The 20,651-nt window shown below is 37.2% G+C and overlaps 1 protein-coding gene, 1 long non-coding RNA gene and 1 pseudogene across 3 annotated transcripts in view; 2 read left to right on the forward strand and 1 right to left on the reverse strand.

Moving 5' to 3' along the window:
* Positions 1–20,651, forward strand: part of LOC149050568 (uncharacterized) — a 195,225-nt pseudogene that overhangs the window by 130,665 nt on the left and 43,909 nt on the right. The gene's annotated exons all lie outside the window — the stretch shown is intronic.
* Positions 1–20,651, reverse strand: part of LOC149050577 (uncharacterized) — a 71,496-nt gene that overhangs the window by 40,835 nt on the left and 10,010 nt on the right. Inside the window, exons 4-7 of the mRNA XM_089197541.1 lie at positions 11,635–11,706; positions 7,932–8,012; positions 6,612–6,680; positions 5,973–6,044 (exon numbers count right to left, since the gene is read on the reverse strand). Coding sequence (XP_089053667.1) covers positions 5,973–6,044; positions 6,612–6,680; positions 7,932–8,012; positions 11,635–11,706 — 294 coding nt within the window. The remainder of the gene's footprint in view (positions 1–5,972; positions 6,045–6,611; positions 6,681–7,931; positions 8,013–11,634; positions 11,707–20,651) is intronic.
* On the forward strand, positions 14,705–18,943 carry LOC149050582 (uncharacterized). Its single transcript, XR_016184234.1, has 2 exons — positions 14,705–15,105; positions 18,786–18,943. It is a non-coding gene; the product is annotated as an uncharacterized LOC149050582 (long non-coding RNA).

The following is a 20,651-nucleotide window of genomic DNA, read 5'->3' on the forward strand; positions in this document are numbered from 1 at the left end:
CCACCCAGAGGAGGAAATATCCACCTTCCGAATTTGCTACCGAAGCAAATACTAACCTACGTATTTGCTACTGTACAAATACTAACCTACGTAGCAAATACTTACCAGTGCGTATTTGCAACGGTAGCAAATACTCACTCATCGTAGCAAATACCCACATCGATTGAACTCCCTCAGTCTCTCCCTCCCTCCCTCCCTTTCTCTCTCTCTGCTTTCCTATAAAAATTGTGTGTTATTAAAAGGGTTGACACGCGGCCTGAAAACCGTTCGTGATCCCATAAACCTTCTCGAAAAGCAACTAAGAAAGTAAAATCGTGAGGTACTTGTTCACAATTAGAATCGATCAAATTTACTATCTGAGATCTCCAAAACAATTTGCTCGTTGTAAAACGCGACTTTTATTCTAATAATCTATTTGGTGTTGCGGTAGACACCATTTAAAAAGTTACAGGAAAAGCTTTTGACCCCTCTCTTTATTGTCTGCTACGGGATTAAAACATTGTGACAGGTGGGTTGTCAGCGATAGACATAACAGTAGAGTGCACATTAAGCGGACGCGTAAGATCAAATATTAGATTTCTCAGTGCGTGAGCGGGCGGTGTTCTACAAATACTGTGATCTGATTGGTATCGAAAGTGGACGGTATTCACCTGTCCGGCCCGCTCACAGCGCGCGGTATCCAATCCGTTGCGTATTGAGTCGCCTAGTGGGCCTTGCAGCTTTTATAAGCAAATGTTTCGAACACGAAATTTAGCCGATTTACCAATTCTCTCTTCTTTTCTTCTCTTTCCCTCTCTCTCACTCTATCTAAAATCACTTTGGATTCTTTTAAAAAATTGGTTTCGAAATGAATTTTGTGGTGGCAAATTATGAGTTATTAAATGGGTGGTCACAAGGCCTAACAATCGTTTGTAATTTAATGATCCCTCTCAAGGAACAACTAAGAAAAAGTATAAACGTGAGGTACCTCCTCACAATTATAGTCAATTAAACTTATTTTCTGAAATCTGCAAAACACTTGGTTCGTTTTAAAACGCCAAGCAATGATTTCAGGTCCACGATCTGCTATAAATATTCTTTTGTTGAGTCTTTGCAAGTCTGTTGAATTTTGGACATTTCTATTGTAAATTTCACAACAGAAACCGAGGAAGTTCGATGACATGAGTAAACGTAGCGTTAAATCCCCTTAAGTGTCTCATGCTACTTCAGTTTTTCGGTGGAAGAAAGACAAGATTTGCACACGCCATTGCGGTAAACAAACGAACCTCACAACTTCAGAAGATACATTTGAATTTGCTTAGACTTTCTTTGTCACTCAAAACTGAACAGAGGTAAATCCACGTGGACTAATCGCCGATTATGGAAGTGACCATGACTTTCCTTATGATCACTGATTGTTTTTGAAGAAAAAATCGTCATGATAGTCATGTTTCAAAGATTGCTTGGAAGCCCTTTAAATTTAACCTTTATCTCTTGACGCAAATAAAACTGTCTAGCCTAAAAAGTTACAGAGGAGTGGTAGAAACGGCATTTGAGACGTTTATGCTGAAAACGACCCTGAAATCGTTATTGTAAAAGTACTAGAAACGCAGTTTCACGTATTTACGCTCAAGAATTTTCGTAATTATGCCGGAGTTATGCTCCATCCTCTCTGACTAAAGCAGTATACCCGTGATTATGACGGCATCATTTATCTGAGCCTATCTGTGACAGTCCAACAGTATCAATTAAGGACTTTCTCATTATTTTTACTGCTTGTCACAAACAGTTCTAGATCTTGAGAACTTCTTGGATCTGAAGACTGAAAAGCCTGTCTCCAAATGTTTCCAAATATACTCACTTACAAGTCATTATCAGTATTACAATTTTCGCCCAAAACACAATACTCTTGCAATGTTAAATGGCTTGTTCATTGAAAATGGTTGGGAAACACACCATCCTCTCGCTCTTTAGAATTTTTTCCGCGCTTAGCATATGAGAGAATCGCCCGGAGTGGGTGTGTATCATCCCCATTGCGAATAACCCGACACATGTCTCTGGGATATTAAAATGAAACGTTATGCAATCAATTTACTGAATTTTCCTAGCCCTCGGCTAGTCTCCAAAGCCGAAACAGTCATGACGGACAAATTCCAAGAGTCAGGAAGGTTCTTTTTACAGGATTGCTGATTTGAGCAAACAAGAAATTCCAACTAATATTTCGCTGAGCACGGCTATCAACCAGCTTCAATTTAAAAAACCAAGCATCGTTGTATTATGAAGGACAATGGAGTTGCCGTTTTGGATTCTCTATTCTACAATTTCAAATTGCTTCTGTCCGAATGTGTTGCTAGATAAATGGCAATCCATAAAATTGTGAGAAAGACTTGCTTAAATGTAATTAAATGGTGCATACTCTGACCTTTAAAACCCGGTCTGACATTTAAATGGATGTCACTGTCAGTTTATATTCGTACTGCACACGAACTTAATTATTTCTGAGATAGCAATCAAGATGGAAAAGGAAACTAGACCTAAATGACTAGAAATTATTCAAATAAAACAGAATTGACCTTTGTTTTTTTTTCGTTTAATAATCGGATTGCCATCCTTTTATGGAGGGAGTTATGAAATTCATAAGGTCGTCAATTTGTATTTCCATTTACTCATTTGGAATTCGTTCCAATCTAAATATTGTTAATAAAATCAAGAAATAGTCGAAGCTCCGTGTCGCAGTGCATGTGTTTCTATAAGGGTCTTTATCGGGCTTAAGTGATATTTCGCTAAAGTCGAGATAACGTGCCGAGCGCTCTTTGTCATGTCGCTGTAGAGATATTTTGCGGAGATAAATCAGCTATGTATCGGACGAAAATTACTTTTCCGCTGTACTGTAAATCACCTCAGTTGTGTGTCTCTCACCGTTAAGTGTGCTAAAGTAATTTGTTGCCCTGCTTTGGGTTATTTTCTTTATGATTATAAGATCGATCTTAATTTGACCCCCTCTCTAAGACATTTTTATTTCACTGCAGCACAAACGATGTTCACATTAACCATGAAGCGCGCCTTTTCGTGTGGTCAGTTGAAGTTATTTTAGTTAAGAAGCCTTTTCCACTGGTTAATACAAAATGATCGAGTTCTGAAGTTGTCGGATACACCGTTCTGTAGAGCTTGAACCATTTTCAAGGGTGACATCGTTCTAGACAGATTTTAAATGTAAATTTTTAACAGTATTGCGTAACGGTCTCAGATCAGAAGATAGCGGACACGTTACAAACGGACAGTATGATTATCATTTCTAGTCAATTCATATCCAGTGAATGGCAACAATCAGTGATCGATTCCGGCAGTTGTACGTTCAATAAAACTTGACTCAGTCTACAAACTGCTTAATTCCGTAAAAGTTGTATTTTTGATATGCTTTATACACGACAAAAGGGAAATACGATACCGTGTTTATAGATTTCTCTCGCCTTTATGAAACCTGGAATAAGAGCCAACTTTTTTTTTACAGAAAATGGGGCTTTATTTTTCAGTCAAATCTAACCATCAGGACTCAGCAATCCAGAACAACGATCAGACTCTAACCTTTTTCCCACACTTCGTACTGCGAGCGTATATAGTGCACACTTCCTCTCCAGAGGGCATGCAGAAAAGAGACATCTCACGATCATAACTTTCTCAACATCCAGACCTGCTACATAGGCTTAACTTTTTAGATTTTAAATTTACTTGAAGCTCGACCTCCAGTTGTTTTTACTTTGCAGCCGCTAACCTTTGGTCTCATTGTCTATCCAATACCAATCCGCAGGAAAGTCTTGTATAAATATAAATCTACTTGTGAGAACACCGTTTCACGGATGCGGTTTAGAAGTTGCTCACTCCGATCGAGTAATGGGCTCCCGTCTGTTTATAAAAGATTCATTACAGTAACTGATTGGAGAGGCATATTGGGCTGGCATACTGAGCAAGAAGAGGGTGAGTAAATGTAGTTGGGGACTATGTAGTAATCACAAAACTCGGTTCGTGGTAAGCGCTTGAAACAGAGATATGAAAGACCTTTGAACCGTTTGACGGTTAATTTTAGGGTTCGTCACACCCATTCAGGGAGGCTGGCGCTATTTAGCCCTGCCCGACCTCATCACGTGACGAGAATCTTCTACTCTACGCCACGGTAGACAAGTGAACTTGTGAATCCCGAATTAAATCTGTTCAATCAAAGAAAGTTTTGTGATATTTCGTCGCATTTGCAAACTTCCTTTTTCTTCTGTGGGTGAACCTCTACATGATCACGGGCATATATTTGCATGACCCTCCCCCTTTTAACTGCCCATTTTTCATGACCCCTCCCTTTTCTGAGGCTCAAAAAGTTGTGACCCCCCCTCTGTTTCCACCCCCCCTCCCCCCCTGCTAATTTCTGACAAGTCCCTAATTTTCTTTTAAAGCGAAGTGGGCTTTGCTGAAGTTACAAGGGAGATAGTCAGATTTACAGAAAGGTGTTTCATGGAAGCGAAAAAGTCTTGAAATTATGAACAAAAAGGAAGCTAAAAGGGCGAGCAACGCCACCAGAGAACACACTACGTTGGTCGCTGTAGGACTAAGATGATGTGATGATGGGGACGAAGTGATTCCATCGCCGACAGTGTCGGCTTTTTAGCGAGAACTGAAAACCTGTGTAGTTCATACAACCTCTTTGGATAGAATTATGCTGGATGTCCGGGGAAAAGCTGAAATATGTCGCCTTGGTGTCATTTCATCAAGAACACAATTTCTGTAGTTTCTGAGGAGACGTCATTTTTGATTAACATAATTATGCCTCAGGTAAACTCTTTGAAATTTTCGCACAATATTTTTATTAGGTAGCTAACCCGCTGAGATTTAATCGAGAAAATGATAGGTAATTCTCTTAAATTTACCGCGCAGTGAATTTGAAGTATCGAAGAGCACAGTAATTAGAATCAAATGGTGTCAATCGATGCCTAATTGGACTTATCTAGTCTGGGAATGGCAACGAACTTCACTTGAAAGCTATTTGCAAAACCAGTGGCTTGTTTACCATGAATAAAGAGAGTTTGAGTGAAGAGCGGTGTGTAAAATGCTTCCAGATTCATCAATATATTTGGGGTATTACGAAGCTAAAAGCTCCTACTCAAGTATGGAGATTTAATGTGCCAAGTGGCTGTTGTGCTGGAATGAGTGGTTGTTATTTCATTAGGTACATGTACACAAGGATGAATTCAGATTGAAACTCAAAGGCTCTTTTAAGTTCAGCTTAGAGCATTTAGGATGCCTGTGACACTTGATACCATTATGGAAATCTACAAAATGCTGACTAAGAATGTCACCAAAAAAGACCCTTGTGAGGGTGTTAATAATATTTCTCACTCAACTTATTGTGCAGCTAGGGAGTGAAATTCCATTTTTTAAGAATAATTGGAGTTTTGACTCATTGAACTTTTCTTTTCTTGAAATGCTTTTGTTACCATGGTAACATCAAAAGTCGAAATCCAGTTTTGGTCCATAATTGCATAGTCTTGTAATCCTACGTACATGTACATGTAGATACAGCCATGAACTAACCATTTGGATGCATTTTGTGCTAAATTACTTGAGTTGGCAGAAGATACTTAAAAGCTGTTCATTCTTTATTGTTGTTGTTAATAATAAACAAACAGATGTGCCCAACCTCACTCTTTGGTTGGTATACAGAGTGGTCCACTAATACTTCTTGCTAAATTTGAGCAGTTAATGAATGGTCCTTTGATAGTTCATTCAGTTTGTGATCGACTCCTGATCAGAGATTGCAATTGACACCGAAGCCCGCTGGTTACAGGTGAATGTGCCACTAGAATATTCGGGTGGTGTAAGTGGACTAACTGAAACGAGCACCATGCTGAAATGTTGGTCATTTCTTAAGTTCAGGTTTTATTCGAATTTCATTTATGTATAAATGAAAAAATTTTCGCCGCATAGTTAAACAATTTAGTACCACTCACAGATATTTTAGCTTATCCTGCCCCGCAAACAAGTTTTCAGGTAACTTTTTGATGTTGTTGTTTCCCAGCCACCTGTAAGATGCACAATTCTTTTCTTAGCTTCAGTCTGTCAAGCCAGGTAATCAGTTCTGTCTCTGAGGGTAAGCTTTAGAAATCTACTTACAGTATACTTTCAACAAAGACAGTTCTAAACATACATTAATTAATAGACGGCAATCATGAAATTGATGATTCCTATTTTTTGAGATATCTATTCTGTGGTTTCAGTGAAATCCCGTCCAATTCTGGCAAATATTGATGGGACATGGAAATGAAGCCTTGGGTGATCTTTAAACTTCTGAAAAAAGCAGCCTCTTTGAGGGCTATAAACTATCGATTAGTCGTCCAACGGGTGAGAAAGTCAGTGTTTTCGGGGGGAAGGGAGGGGGAGTTGGAGTGGGTGTCTGGGTGTCAAGCCTCCGTCCTTAAAAATTTCTTATAGAAGATTTATAATAGCATTTTTAAGTCTTCAAATTAAGTTTGCTAGTTGGAGTTTAATTTCATTTTCAAACAAAACGCTAAAAAATTGTTTGGGAAAATGGGAAATTAATCCAACTCAGCGGCAGTCAATTGTCTAAAGCTTCAAGATCAATTACTTACAGATCGTATAACTTGAAACGGTGGAATATATCAGGAGGAAGAGTCTCCAGTTTGTTGAAGTCCAGGGTTCTGTGTAAAAAGATACTAACATCAGGAGAGCAGCGGATATGTTAGAATCTTAAGACATGCTTCAACAGTTCGTCTGTCATCTTAAGTTTTTTTTATTTTTGAATCGTTTTTGCACTTTTTCACTTTTATACTCTGAAATGATTGAACTGAGATGTCTGAAAAAACTGTCAAAACATGTATTTCAGAATCATAATTATTGTTTCTTTTCCTAAAATGCAATGTGCCTTCTAACAGCGTGGATGACCTCTAAGACTTTTTGAAATCAGTTTTGAAGCTACAAGTCCGAACTACAAGAGGTGCATCTGTCCACATCTCATATGAATTTGCTTTCCTGACAGTCGTAAGTACAAATTTTTGAGGGATACGATTAATTTTTTGGCCATCGAACTTTTGACCGTTAACTAGCTCCTCTGAGTGATTTTTGAGAATAACAGCGAAAAAATGAGTCAATGTATATAAGTTTAACTAACATGAAGAAGCGAGGAGAAACCTCTGGAATCTCATTATTTTGCTCTAATAATGCTCGAAATTTGAGTTTATAATATTATGAGAACATTTGAAATTTGAATTTTACATCAATCACAATTACATCGACAAGAATCAGATTTCTGAAAATAAGAACGAATTAAATTGATTTAAAATTGGCAATTTTGGGTGCAACATTGTTGCCGGATGACTTATCCAACATTGGGAAGAAAAACATGGCTCGAGGAGTAAACAAACTGAAAAAAAATTCAAAGGGGAATGTTGGCAAGGACTTATTCGTTTTCTTAGACTCAGGTTTCATTCTTTTTTTAAAACGAAATTTCAATTTTTATTTGCTTGACCTTGAACATGCCTCGTCAAATAAAAATATTTAATACTACCAAATAAAGGATGGTTCTTATAATACTAAGTGAAGATTTTCTCTACAATTTAAAACTCAGTGGTTTTAATTTTCAGCACCCGTATATTGGAAAAGGTTGTGTTGCAAAATGCTCAGAGGACCTTCAGTGTAAGCATTTTACTCGTCTAAAGTAGAATGAAAATCCAAAACTGCTTAACTTACACAGTAATTTGGTATTATCAACTGTGTTAAAAACGAAAATTGGCCACCGTAAGGAGGTTCAACGCTGACGTTTCAAGCGTTAGCCCTTCGTCAGAGCGAATAGAATTCCATTTATCAACTCGTTTGATAACACCAAATTACCCTACTATACTCTCCCACCGACGCAGCATCTCGGTTTTTTTTACCCCCTTTACTTAACTCACAGGTTTTCAAATCTGGACCAAGCTGACCGTCTAGGTAGTTGATCGGAGGACAAATTCTTTAAGTTGTTGCTATTCAGGAATCTGCATCGTCAACAAGGAAAAAATACTAGTAAAACTTTTATTAATGGCTTCATTTGATTTCTTCTGGTTCTGTTGATATAGACTTAAAATAGAGTGAAAACAAGTGCAGACACCTCGTTGACTGTTTCATAAACATGAATAATTGAGCCAATATGATGAGAGATTTTTGGTATCTACGTGTAACTGAGTCGAGCACAGACTGGTTGGTTCCTTGCAATCTCCTGGCTGACGGAGTTAATATGAAATATATGAAAATCACAAAGGAAATAAAAGAGAAAAAACGAAATTCTGAAGAGAAAAACTACGCTTCTTTCTAAAACGATCTAACTGGTTTTTCCTTCATTTTGCCCATCTTCTCCATTCGAAGAGCAAAAGTACAGAAGACTATAAAACTAGAAAGAAAAGGGCTTTTAGGTTTTAAAATCGACGACAGCAATAGTCCCAACGATGGTTATGGAAATTTTTAGTTGCGCCGCGTAAGCTATCTCAGTTCTTCACTTGATTTACGGGTCACTGTTTGACTGCCATTTGGCTGTATGTTATTCATATTTAGCAGCTGATTTATCATGTTTGAGGTTTTACAGATTTTATCGGATTTGACCTTTCATGCATTTTTGCTATGCAGTTACCTTGTGAGCTATTTCGCTCTTGGTTCGGTCGCGTGAATCTTATTACAAAATGGCTTGCAAAATGAACCACCAACATGTTTTGGAGCTGTTTTGTTAAACACGATCGAAACTTGTTTTCTTTGTAGAAGCAGCTTAAACCGATGTTTGTCGACTTCAAATGTAGCACATTGTAGTACAATTTAGTGATTACTTGAATCCTATGGAAAATTTAGTTTTAATTTCATTTCTCTGTTTGTGATTTTGATCTAGTAAAATCTAGTTTAACTAAATATATTTTGGTGGTGTGAATGGGTATTAGTCTAAAACAAGAGATTATAAATTGCAAAAATAATTTCTCTCAGTTTTAAACAATCAACTGGTTGAACCAGCTTAGTTTTTTAAAATATTGCCAAACAAATTTTTTCCGAGAAAAATCGCGTCAGCGTTCAAAGGCCCGCTCGCGTTTTCTGCTTCCAAATTAAAATTCTTCATTGGTACTTTATAGTTTGTACCTTCATCTTGCAAATAGCTATTTCTCGTCAGTTTTCTTTACAATTTCTGTTCAAGTTTTTGGTGCCATTGCGTTTATTCGTTGACGACGTTGAGAAATTAAATACACTCTTTGCTTCTCTCGCCGGCAGTTCATCAGTTCAGTTTTCGAAGCTATGATTGGTTTCTCGCGCTTTTTTATGGTTTTCATGAGAATCAGCGACTTGGTCACAAAATGAGAATAAGATTGCCACTCTCCCTGACAAACTTTACACGCGAAAAGTTTAAAAACCACTCGGAGTCGCCTCGTGGTTTAAAATCTTTATCGAGTTCCCTCAACATCCCACGTAGTTCACTATACCAGTAAACTGTTAGAAAGTGTGGCTGTAACTTAATTTGTTATATAACAGCTGATTGTTTTGATAAGCCCGACCTTTTTTAAAATTCTTCTGACATAAAACAGAAGTTACCGCCATAAATTTGCAAAGAAACTTCCTTTAAATTCTGATATATCTCACATTTTTTTAAAGTGTTTCAGGTAGCCGCCGCGCTATCATGATTTACGCGCAGACCCATGGCAATCAGAGCTTGTAATTGATTCACAAAGTTGAATTTCCTTCACGAGTTGCAAAGAGCTAGTTTGGGACCCAGCTCGTTACACACAGTCGATGAGCCTTAAAAGTTTTGATCACTCACTTTTTTACCAATCTCAGCTTCGACATCTATTTCGCGGAATGTTACACGGGTATGAACTCATTCTATCAAGAATAATTTCTCGAACTATGCTAAGACGTACACCTTGCACCTGTGACGATTACTTACTCAATACATCACACTTACTCCATTGTTCATACTTATTGTCGGCAAATTCATCGGCGAAAAAAATTGCATTTGAAGAAAGGCTGAAAAGCTACGGCCTCAGGTTCACATTTGTTTCATTCCAAGTTTTGATACCTCCCTCCCCTATTGGGGGTAAGAAGGAACGGGGAAGGGTGGGAAAGGGAAAGAAAGGGAAATATTGGGAAGGAGGTTACCCGAGAATGGCGGGCAAAAAGCTGTCAGACAGCTTTAAGCGATTTTAAAGAAAGTCTTAAACAGTATTTTTCCAGTTCCAATAATTTGCGGCACTTGTCGGAAAAGTCATAAAATTGCCATCGAGCTGCTGCCTCGACCGAACTGTGGCTGCGCGACGCATAACTGATTTAGGTAAACAAAGATGCGACCTCAGGACGATAGACGGAAGAAAACATAAAGGTTCTTTATGGTCCTTTCCCCGTTGTGAAAAATATTCCTTTAGATTTTTATGAGAAGTATTTCATTTCTAGTGAACTCATGAGAACTTGAGGTTTATAAATGCACCGGACCGCTTTTAGAGAGATTGCGTCTTTCAAGTTGTTATGTTTCAATGAAATGGGGATTAAGGTATTCAAATTCAACAATTACCACGCGATTTTTAGGTAAAAAGGCCCACAGTCACGGAAAATATCCACTGAAACTATGGAAGTAGGAGTGGAGCAATTCTAAAGGGGTGTTTTTTTGCATATCGGTCTCATCAGTAACAGTAAACATGGCTCTAAATCTTTCTAACTAGCCGAAATCTGAAATTGCCTTTCTCCGTGCTTCATAACTGGAGGATGGCGTGAGGTAAAACTCGGATAAGCAAAGGAAAAATCTAAAAAATCTTGAAACTGTGCAGTGCTGTCAATAGCTGACGCAAACATGAGGGTCAACAAACTTGTACTTGATTTCTCAAAAATCAAGAACGTCGAGTCAGTTAAGTCATTGCGAAGCGGTACGAGATCTTTGTGGAATCAAGGTCACCAATACAGACTGAACTTTGAGTGTTTAAAAGACGAGATAGTGATTAGTTTTTGCACGCGAAGCCCTCAAACTCGTGCAATAATTTGCTGCTAAAAATGACGATTTTAACGGAATTTCGTTATTTGTATTTTTTCTGAAATAAAAAGGTATTTCGCCAAAAAAAGTATCCGGTAATTTTAGTTATAGCCTAGCCTATCTAACATTAAAATAAGAAAGAAATCGAATTTTCCACCCTTGCCGCGATATGTTTAATTTTTACAGACAAGCGCTCTTAACGTTTTATTGTAAGCACTAACTTGGTTCTCAGTTTGGAATAAGCTTATTTAGGTCGCCTACAGAGACATGCTAAATGGTTGCCTAGGTTTTCAAATTATTGTGTCAATTCTGATTGCTTAATTTGGCATATCTAGAAAATCTCTGGACTAAAAGAACCGTTGGTAATGTTTTTTCGTTGTTTTCTTATGTTACTTTTTAAGAACAAATATTATAAAACATCGATTTAAATGTCGGTGTAGATTGGAAAATCTCGACCATGAGCGATATCGACTTTAACCAACAAGTACTTCAATTTGTTTGTATATAGTCCTTTTGAGACATGGCCATATAATTAACAGTTATTTTCACAACATCATAACACAATAATGGGTAAAGGAAAACAACTTAAACAAAAGCTCTATATCACCTGTAAGAAATGTTCTACTTACAGTTCTCGAAGACCATAATTTCTATAAAAAGCTCCTGGAGGCAGTTGTTCCAGTTGGTTATAGGACAAGTCACTATAAAAGAGAAAACAAGATGAACCCTTTATCATGAAATTTCGGGTAAACGTGAATCAGAGACAGAAATCATCATAAGTAAATGAATTTTCTGGGGCTAACTAGGCTTTGTGGTTAAGTTACAGTAAGTTTGAGTTAAAAGTTTGTCTGTGCGGCTTGTCAATTCCCTGAGGATGCAATCTGCACTGAATCTCAAACAAAGCCTTTCCTTTCCACGTAGATTATCATCTCCAGCCCTTTGAATCTTGTGATACTGATAGATAACAAAACCAGTAGAAGCTTCATCTACTCTCTTGATAGGAATCACTTAGCTCTCCCTTTAATGTGAAACTACTTCGAAGTTAATCATAGGGGAGTGGTGCATCTTCAACACCAATAGACGAGCTTATTATCTAAGATAAATTATAGATTATCATAAACAGAAACAGCTAACAGAGCTAAATAACAACACGATACACATGTTTTCATTTCTTTGACTGCCATATCATTACTCCCAAAACAGCCGGAAAAACGATCCTTTATCGAAGGTAAGGAAAGACTGCGGCTGGGTGTGGTAGAAGGTCACAATAAGGGAATTCATCAAGCTCGCGCTCTGTCATTTCAACTCCTGTTGAAAAGCCTTTTATAGATAGATAGATAGATAGTTTATTATCAAGAACCTTGCAGCCACAGGCTGAATTACGTTTGATTTACAATAAAATATATACTACAAAAAATACATGGCTAAGAAGAACTAATTAAAAAGACAAAAATATATAATTAAGAGGAAAACAATATTACATCATTGCTTTATGGACATAGTGATGGATAAAACTATTTCGAGTACGAATGGTGTGGAGGCGCCGTGTAGTAAAAGAGTGCTGACTCCTTAAATTGACTTCGCACTCATTCTTGGGAGGTAGTAAGCTATAGAGCTTGTGCGAGGGATTAGACAGGATGGAATTAAAAAGCTTATCACATAAGAACTCGCGGCGGTTGTGTAAGGGAACTAGACCAGTCAAAAGAAGCGCCTCATTGTACGAGACAGACAGACAAAAAAAACAGATAGACAAAAAAAGAAAGTGCTATGCACCAACATCCCGTGCACGAAACAAACCGTGCGACAAAAATTGATAGGAACAAACGTTAGAGCCGAAACTCTGCATCTTTGACGTATTTTGTGTGTGACATTGTGAAATCAGGAAAATCTTGCTACAAAAGATATTTGGATTTTTGTGAGTATTTTCAGCCAACCAAATGAAAGAGATATTATGGCGATGAGAGAATTTGACTGATTTGAGGATATACTCGGCCATAATACCTACACCTGTTAGCTTAATTTTGAAAAGAAATTGAATCGGAGACCGAATGCAAAAACCGTGCTTCCCGTGAATCTTAAAACGCAAGAAAATAATGCTCCAGAAATGAGGAAAAGAAAGTTGTCAAATAATTAAATTTGCTCGGAGAGGATGAATTACAATCATGTTAATAAGGACAACAAGTGCAGTGCGAGAAAAGAGCCGGCAGACTATGAACGGTTACAATGGACTATGAACTGAAGCGTTATTTGTCAAAGTTCACCGCGCTAGCTGTAGGACTGCGAAAGAAAATGAGAGCGACAGCAAAATAATAATAAGAAAAATCAAGTTGCGATTGAAAATGCAAAGAAACAACAGCAAAAAAAGGGACAGGTCAGTTTCAAAACCTAAAGTGATTCCTTTGTCTTCCATTTCTCCCCGTTTTCGAAGGTTTTCTTTAAATCAATCTTCAACAAATACACCGCCTCAAATAATATATCAAACGTTTGCAAAAGCGGAGGGAAGCACAGAAAGTTACACCCTATCTATGACTCTTTGTGGAAATTACTCTCAGCTTAACATAAATATAGAACAATCCCTTTATCAAAAGATTAGAGAAATCATTGTACCGCTCTTTGAAAAAGCCCAACATTGGATTAATTTTCTTTACTGACGACTGAACTAAACACAAGTTATTTTTTTAAGATACAAGCTCTCTGGCCTCTCTCAGCTTGTAAGGTCAGTCAACACACGTGGTATGATGCGCTTCACCACCCGTCTATTCCTTTACCCTGCAAGTTAGTTGTATAGAGTAAGAAGCATGTTAAAGTTCCGTTAAATTTGGTCCGAATACTGCCGCTTGAATTACAAATCAAATTCAACGGCAACCTACACACTGCAACTTAGCGAAGGTTCTCCTTTAACATATTGTCAATAAACCAAACCTCTGATAGCTGCACCACATATCACGTTGGATGTAATGATATGTGCACAAAATATTTCGTTGTCAGACTGGTCTGTGGGAATTACCCAGTAATCAAATATGATGTAATGAAATATCCTTCTGCCCACACTGGACTATTTTTAACGCTGTAATCCACTAATCTCAGTTTAGACGCTGCACGCTACGTAGAGAAAGAGTCGTTCTGTAATTCGACTTCTAAAGCACACACCCCAAAGCTTCGCGGTCTCCCGATGGTTCCTTGACCGGCCTGCCCTTCCTAATTATCTTCCTGGAAGTCAGTTTGTTCGTAACACTCATCCTTATTGAAACATTGTATAGATTTCCAGTTTATTGTACGCTCGAAATTTGAAATGCCTTTACACCAGTGTGTCGAGATGACCTGAAGATTAACTGCTGGTAATTAAGATAAAAATCTCATTGGTTACGCCTAAATGAGATTAAAATTAGACGCCTGAAAACCAGCCAGCCACACAAGGTTAAACTCTTGGGCTTAGTCCGTAGCCCTTACTTTTCGAGTGCCTCACTCGTGGAGCTCTCGCGGCGCATCGACGTTATCTAAGAGCTCCCCGCGACGCACTAGCATCAATCTTTTTTTTTTCAACGAATTTTTTAACTCACGTGACGGACTCAGCCAAAAGGGAGGGACTGCTCGTAGTCTATCTGCGTAGCTCTGTAATCCAATGTAACGAAAGCCTCTACATCCTAAAGTTCATTCCAGATTCCTGAATGTTGTCTCTTGAGGCCAGGATGCTAATGTTCCGAGGCTTTTGTTGACAGTGAGAATACAGTGAGTCGTTCAAAGCTAGATAGTTTCTGCCGCAACTGTGTCAAATTTTAAGAAAGGCATATAATGGAAAAAAAGAAAGGCTCAAGACTGATAACCAGAGGAAAAATAAACAAAAAGGGCGGGCAACGTCACAGAGAACTAACCGTAAACACACCACGTTGGTCGGTTTTGGTCTAAGATGATGTTAGGGACGAACTGATTCCATAACCAACAGTGTTGGCTTTCCACGAAAAGTTTATACTTGTGTAGTTCATGCCACTTCTTTGGATGGAATTATATTGGATGACTTGGGCAAAGCGAAAATACATTGCCTGGTATCAATGGAAAGTTTCTGAGAAGTTACATGCATGCCCGTGCAACATGTGCCTAAGGTAAGCACGTTGATACTTTCACACAACATTATAATAAGAAAGCTAACCCCTTGAAATTTAAATGAAAAAATGACAGGTCATTTCCTTTAATTTACTGTGCAGGTAAATTGGAAGTATCGAAGAGCACAGTGATTGGAATAAAATCGTGCCAACTGTAAATTACAAGGATAGAATGTAGCAGACAAAATACAAGTAATCACATGCTTAGAAGAGTGTGTAGTGTAAATTACAAGGACAGAATGTAGCAGACAAAATCCAAGTAATCACATGCGTAGAATAGTGCGTAGTGTTAAACGAACTCGACAAGAATTTCTGACTACGATGTAAACAGCGACCAATGTTCCATACAAAATCAGTTAAAATGAATCACGTGCTGTCAGCTTAGTAGTGAATCGTATGATGTCAACCGTATGCCGGTTCGAACTGAAATACAAGACGAAAATAGAAGCTAAACATAACTAACGTATCGAAGTTAAAATAATACAAATGAAGGAACTATCGCTAACATTGCAATAGCGACCGTAACATGGAAGTGTCAAATATAATCGGCACTCATAATGATCGTAAGGAAGGCTGGAAAACGATTAATAAGCTACACGGTGTTTAACTCAGACGATACCCCTATATTAAATAACCTTATATTGAAGATATGGACCTAATCAAGCACGAGTCCGAGCATACAAAAACCAACCGATTTAGTAACGATACAGGCCATTCGATAGCTGATAAAGGGAGACTTAACCGAAACGAATAACAATAGAAAAAGCCTGAAAACAAGGAATCGATTACTTAATTGGTTTGCACACGGACTGAATTTGACTCGATCGAATAGATGAGTACCAGTGTAGAGAGAAACTATGAGTAGAAGGTGATGCAGTAGAATCTACACTTGAACTGAACAAAGCGGGTAAACCCTCGTAAATATATCTATTCAAAGAACATGCAAACTATACCTAGTGATAATGACTATTTCCTAACAGAAATAGCAGCTGACTGGGCTGGTCAACCATGGCAGATTAAATAAGTAAGGCCTTGTTTGAAAGTGACAATTACTTGATAATATGTACGGTATAGTAAGTTCCTGGGATATGAACTGAATGAACATCATGTTACAAAACTAACACCAACCAATGCCTTATGGGACTGATCATCTAAGCTTGGAATGCCAACAAGCCTACTGGAATATTATTTACAAAATCTGTGGCTTGTTCACTTTGAATAATGAGAGTTAGACCATGGAGCAGTGTGAAAAAAGGTTTGAGATTTTTTTATGAATCGTAAATGTACAGGAAAATAGACACTTGTATCTTGACTACTGTGTAAAGTTTAATCTCATAAATGATCCCTTATGTTACAAATAAATTGATAAAAGTCACATGAAAATAAAATGTCTATCTAAACATTTCTGGTTGTCAATAAATTAAACAAAATACTTGTGACAATATTCATAGGTGTGAGGGGTATTACAAAGGTTCCTTCCCAAATATGGAGATTTAATGTGCTAAATGGCTGTGATAAGGAAAAATGAGTGATTGTCATTTCATCAGGCACACAAGCATGAATTCTGTTTGGAACCATAAGGCTCATAATGTAGTTTAGAGCATTTAGGATGCCTGTGACTCTTGCCACCATAATGAAAATTTACAAAAACACCAACCAAGAATGTCAACTAAAAAGATTCTCTGTGAGGGTGATTAAAATCTAAAGCTGGCCAGGAGCTTTTAATAGATAGAGGACCAAGAGTAAGAAAAAGGCAAAGTAGACCAAGAAAATAATTTGAATATATGCATATGTACTGGAGGAATTAGGGGAAGGAGTGCACTCAATGAGTAGTCACTGTGGTTCCTCCTCCTTAGGTTTCTTCTATAAACCTGTTCAGCCTTTGAAGCCAAACTGATTTAGGTACCTGTACCATGTTGATGATGGCTGCATTGAATAAGGTTTTTCAAATATCCTCTTTTCTGTTAAAATGCATCAAATATGGCTGGTGATCTCAATTCTGATTCACAGATGTTTATTCAATGTCAACACCTTATGACTATTATTGATGTCACCTTCTTTAAGTAAAAGATGAGGAGCAAAATGTTTTGTACCATGATGCTTTGAGTGTTTTATCAGTTCCTTCTGTTGACTAAAACAAGAAAGCAGGCTTGGGAGTTACCATTCTGGATCAGTGTAGGAAGCTGAGCTAAAAGCTTGTACATGAAATGCCTATATCAGTCTTATGGTTAGCTAGCAGTTCATATGCTCTCTCTCAGGTGAGAAGTACAGATCACTGTCTTTGTAAAGCAGATAGAATACACTTTTTCCAATCAATTGGTAACAACAAGGGGGAAAATTTGTGAATTTATGATGTTGCGCTGGCATTCTTCCTCTGATGATCTTGTTGCCTGGTAATAAAAGTTTGGTTTCTTCCCCAACAACGATAAGTATTGTTAAGATCATAAAAATGACTGCCACCTACATGCATCTTTATAAGCATTCAATTTCAAAGTTTTCTCTGACTCAATGTTGTGGACTTGGTATTGTTTGATGGAAGCTAAATTTAGCTAAATTTATTTTGTTATATTTGCAGTTTTTTGGCTGCATGTTATGGAAAAAAAATCAAAGTAAAAATCATGCAAACCACTGTTTTTACCTGTAAATCTTATCATACATGATTCAGGGGGCATGTTTCATATTACTACATGTAACAAAATGATATAACAAAAGGCAGAAAGCTTCTTGTTTCATAAAAACAATTTTATTCCAATAACATTTTTTTTTGACAGTGAATGTTCTTTATTCCTGTCATGAAGGATTTGATGAAATGGAGTAAAATGACTAACAGTTTGTGATTTATCAATAAGCAATCCAAGACTGGGGTAAAAATATTGCTCACAAGTGATATTCAACTTTCACACATGTATACTAACTTTAGTTCATGGCTTCATTGTAACTCAGTTCAAAATAAGAAGGTGTCCAATGCAATAAGTTGTTGGAATAAGAAACACAATGGCTGTCTTTAGTCATTGGAAATGACAGTGGAGGCTTATATTTTGTATCGTAATATCCGTCTAAATGAAAAATGATGGTGTTATAAAGATGTTTTTCACCCTAAGGCAATCCAAATAGAAACTTATTCAAATTTTGCATCAAACTATGAATTACTTTTTTTTAATTTGGTTCAAATACATAATTATATTGGTTTTTTTTTCTCTTTGTTAAAAGATCAGAAAAAATTTGAGTCTATTAGTTTGAGAACGAGTGCTAAGTTTGAACTTGTTATTATTTTTGTATGCTGTATGTATGTGTGTTCATCAGGAAGTTACAATCAAACCAATATATGTTTCTCTTGATCATTTAATAGGGGTTTTTTCCTTAATGAATAATATAATGATATTGATGTTAATGAGGGTGCATGGTAATTTTGTCCAACAGATGGTTACAAAGTTCAATGAGTGATATCAGTAAACTAAAATATGCACAGGGTATCTCAGTTCACTTCCTTTTGAGCTTCAGTCTCAAATCAACAACTTGCATCTACTTTTGTTACTTCAAAAGCTGCTGGTGCATTTATGCATAACTTTACCTTTTCAAAGACAATAAGGATTTGAATTAAGAGACAGAATTATATTCTCCTTATTCATCTGATGTTATTTGATAATCCTTTATAAATCATTGTGGCCTTTTTGTTCTAGGAACTGAGGCATCCTCATGAACATCATTGTGAATTCAAAAAGAGTTTGATTTATGTGTGGTTGAAACCTTTATCTTGACACCAGCTCAATTGTATGTTGTTATTTGCTATGGAAAATGAATGATTAATAAAGAGTTTATCAATCTCATTGACCAGGAACAGCCTTGGTAGTCATTGATTCCTTCTATCTTTTGTAACTGTTAACATGCTTTCATTTGTAAGGGCTTCATGATGAAATTGTTTGTGCTGTCCTTAATAGGTATTTAAAAAAATTAGGCTTTCCTCAAAGTGCCAGGGTGTAGCTGTCAATTCATGTCACAAAATTCTTAATGTAATCAACAAAAATCATGAACATGAGCACAGTGTTAAAATGCACAATGCTTTCTTTCCTTTTGTTAACTCATTTACTCCCTGAGTGATTGATATGTGACTTCTCCTTACAATTTCAAACTGTTCACAGAAGCTCACAAGAATTGAAAATGATATACCACCAAAATTACTGAATGAAAAATGTCGCGAGGAGGTTATTTAACAGTGTACATCATTAGCAGTTTGTGAATGTGTTAACTAGGGGATTCAGTTGTGATGAGACATCGACAGGAAAGAAAGTACAGTATCACAATAATTTACTTTGATAATCACTGCTAAGGTGTGTGTGGGTGCTATTCCATTTAAAATGTACATTCATGTACCCAGTCAAGAGGTTTTCTTGCCTCCATACATATGTGTGGCTCTTAACAGCTTCCACAGCTTTTTCTGGGTGATGTATTGGAATCAGTGAACAGATTGAAAAGATTGGTGCTGACACCTCTCTTTATCGTCTGCTAAAGGATTACAACATTGTGACAAGTGGGCTGTCACAATGCCTCTCTTTGAGTCCGTTGGAAATTAAATAATTAAGTATTATCGGCTGAGTTGATAACGTAAATTATCCACCATAAAGAGTTTCAAAGCTGACGTTTCGTGAAAATTTTAACGGACTGTAAATGGATAGCTAACAAGTGCGTAAAATTTGTAGAATTTCAATAAGTATTAAATATGTGATAACCTCTTGTTTTGAGATGAATTCATTTAATAAACATATCGAAAAAATTATCTTTCTTGGTATGTGGATCGGTGAGTTTGATAATAAATCACCTGTATGATGGTCGAGTTATAGCGAAGCTGCACGTTTGGTGCCAACATTTTACTAATTGATTGTATTCTCAGATGTATTGCGTCGCTAAGTTAACGTAAATAAATGCTGATACGTTGTAGGTGGTTTAAGATAATTTCAGTTCTTGTCTTCAAATAGTGAAACAACTTTCAAATAGGTGTAATAATCTTAGTAGCAAGACTAAGGGCGGATCCGGATGACAAAAAGCAATAGACATAACAGTAGAGTGCACATAAAGCAAACGCGTTAGATCAAATGTCATTTTTTTTCTCGGTGCTTGAGCGGGCGGTGTTCTACAAATCCTGCTATCTGATTGGTACCGAGAGGGGGTAAATCCGTTGCGTGTCGAGTCGCTTAGTGCGCCTAGCAACATTTGTTAGTAAATATTTCGGTCACGACAGTTAGCCGATAAATAATTTATAAATTCTCTTCCCTCTCTTTTCTCTCTCTCTCTCCCTCTTTAGATTCTCGAGTCAGTATTTGCTACTTGTTTTTGCCTACCGGTTTTAAATATTTTTGATAAATGGAAAAGGCGATTTTACTAAGCCTCTACGACATTTATTCTCTAGTATTGACGGAAACAACGAGAAAGTAATTTACCCCAGAGATTAACCTATCTTTTTTTGGTCACGTTCGTCGCACAGCGTAGCAAGTACCTTCTTGTAGGTACACGACCCAAAAATTTTAAAAAATCTCGCGATTGAAGCAGAC

This window comes from Pocillopora damicornis, chromosome 2, assembly GCF_964200805.1.
Source record: "Pocillopora damicornis chromosome 2, jaPocDami1.2, whole genome shotgun sequence".
Lineage (NCBI taxonomy): Eukaryota > Metazoa > Cnidaria > Anthozoa > Scleractinia > Pocilloporidae > Pocillopora > Pocillopora damicornis.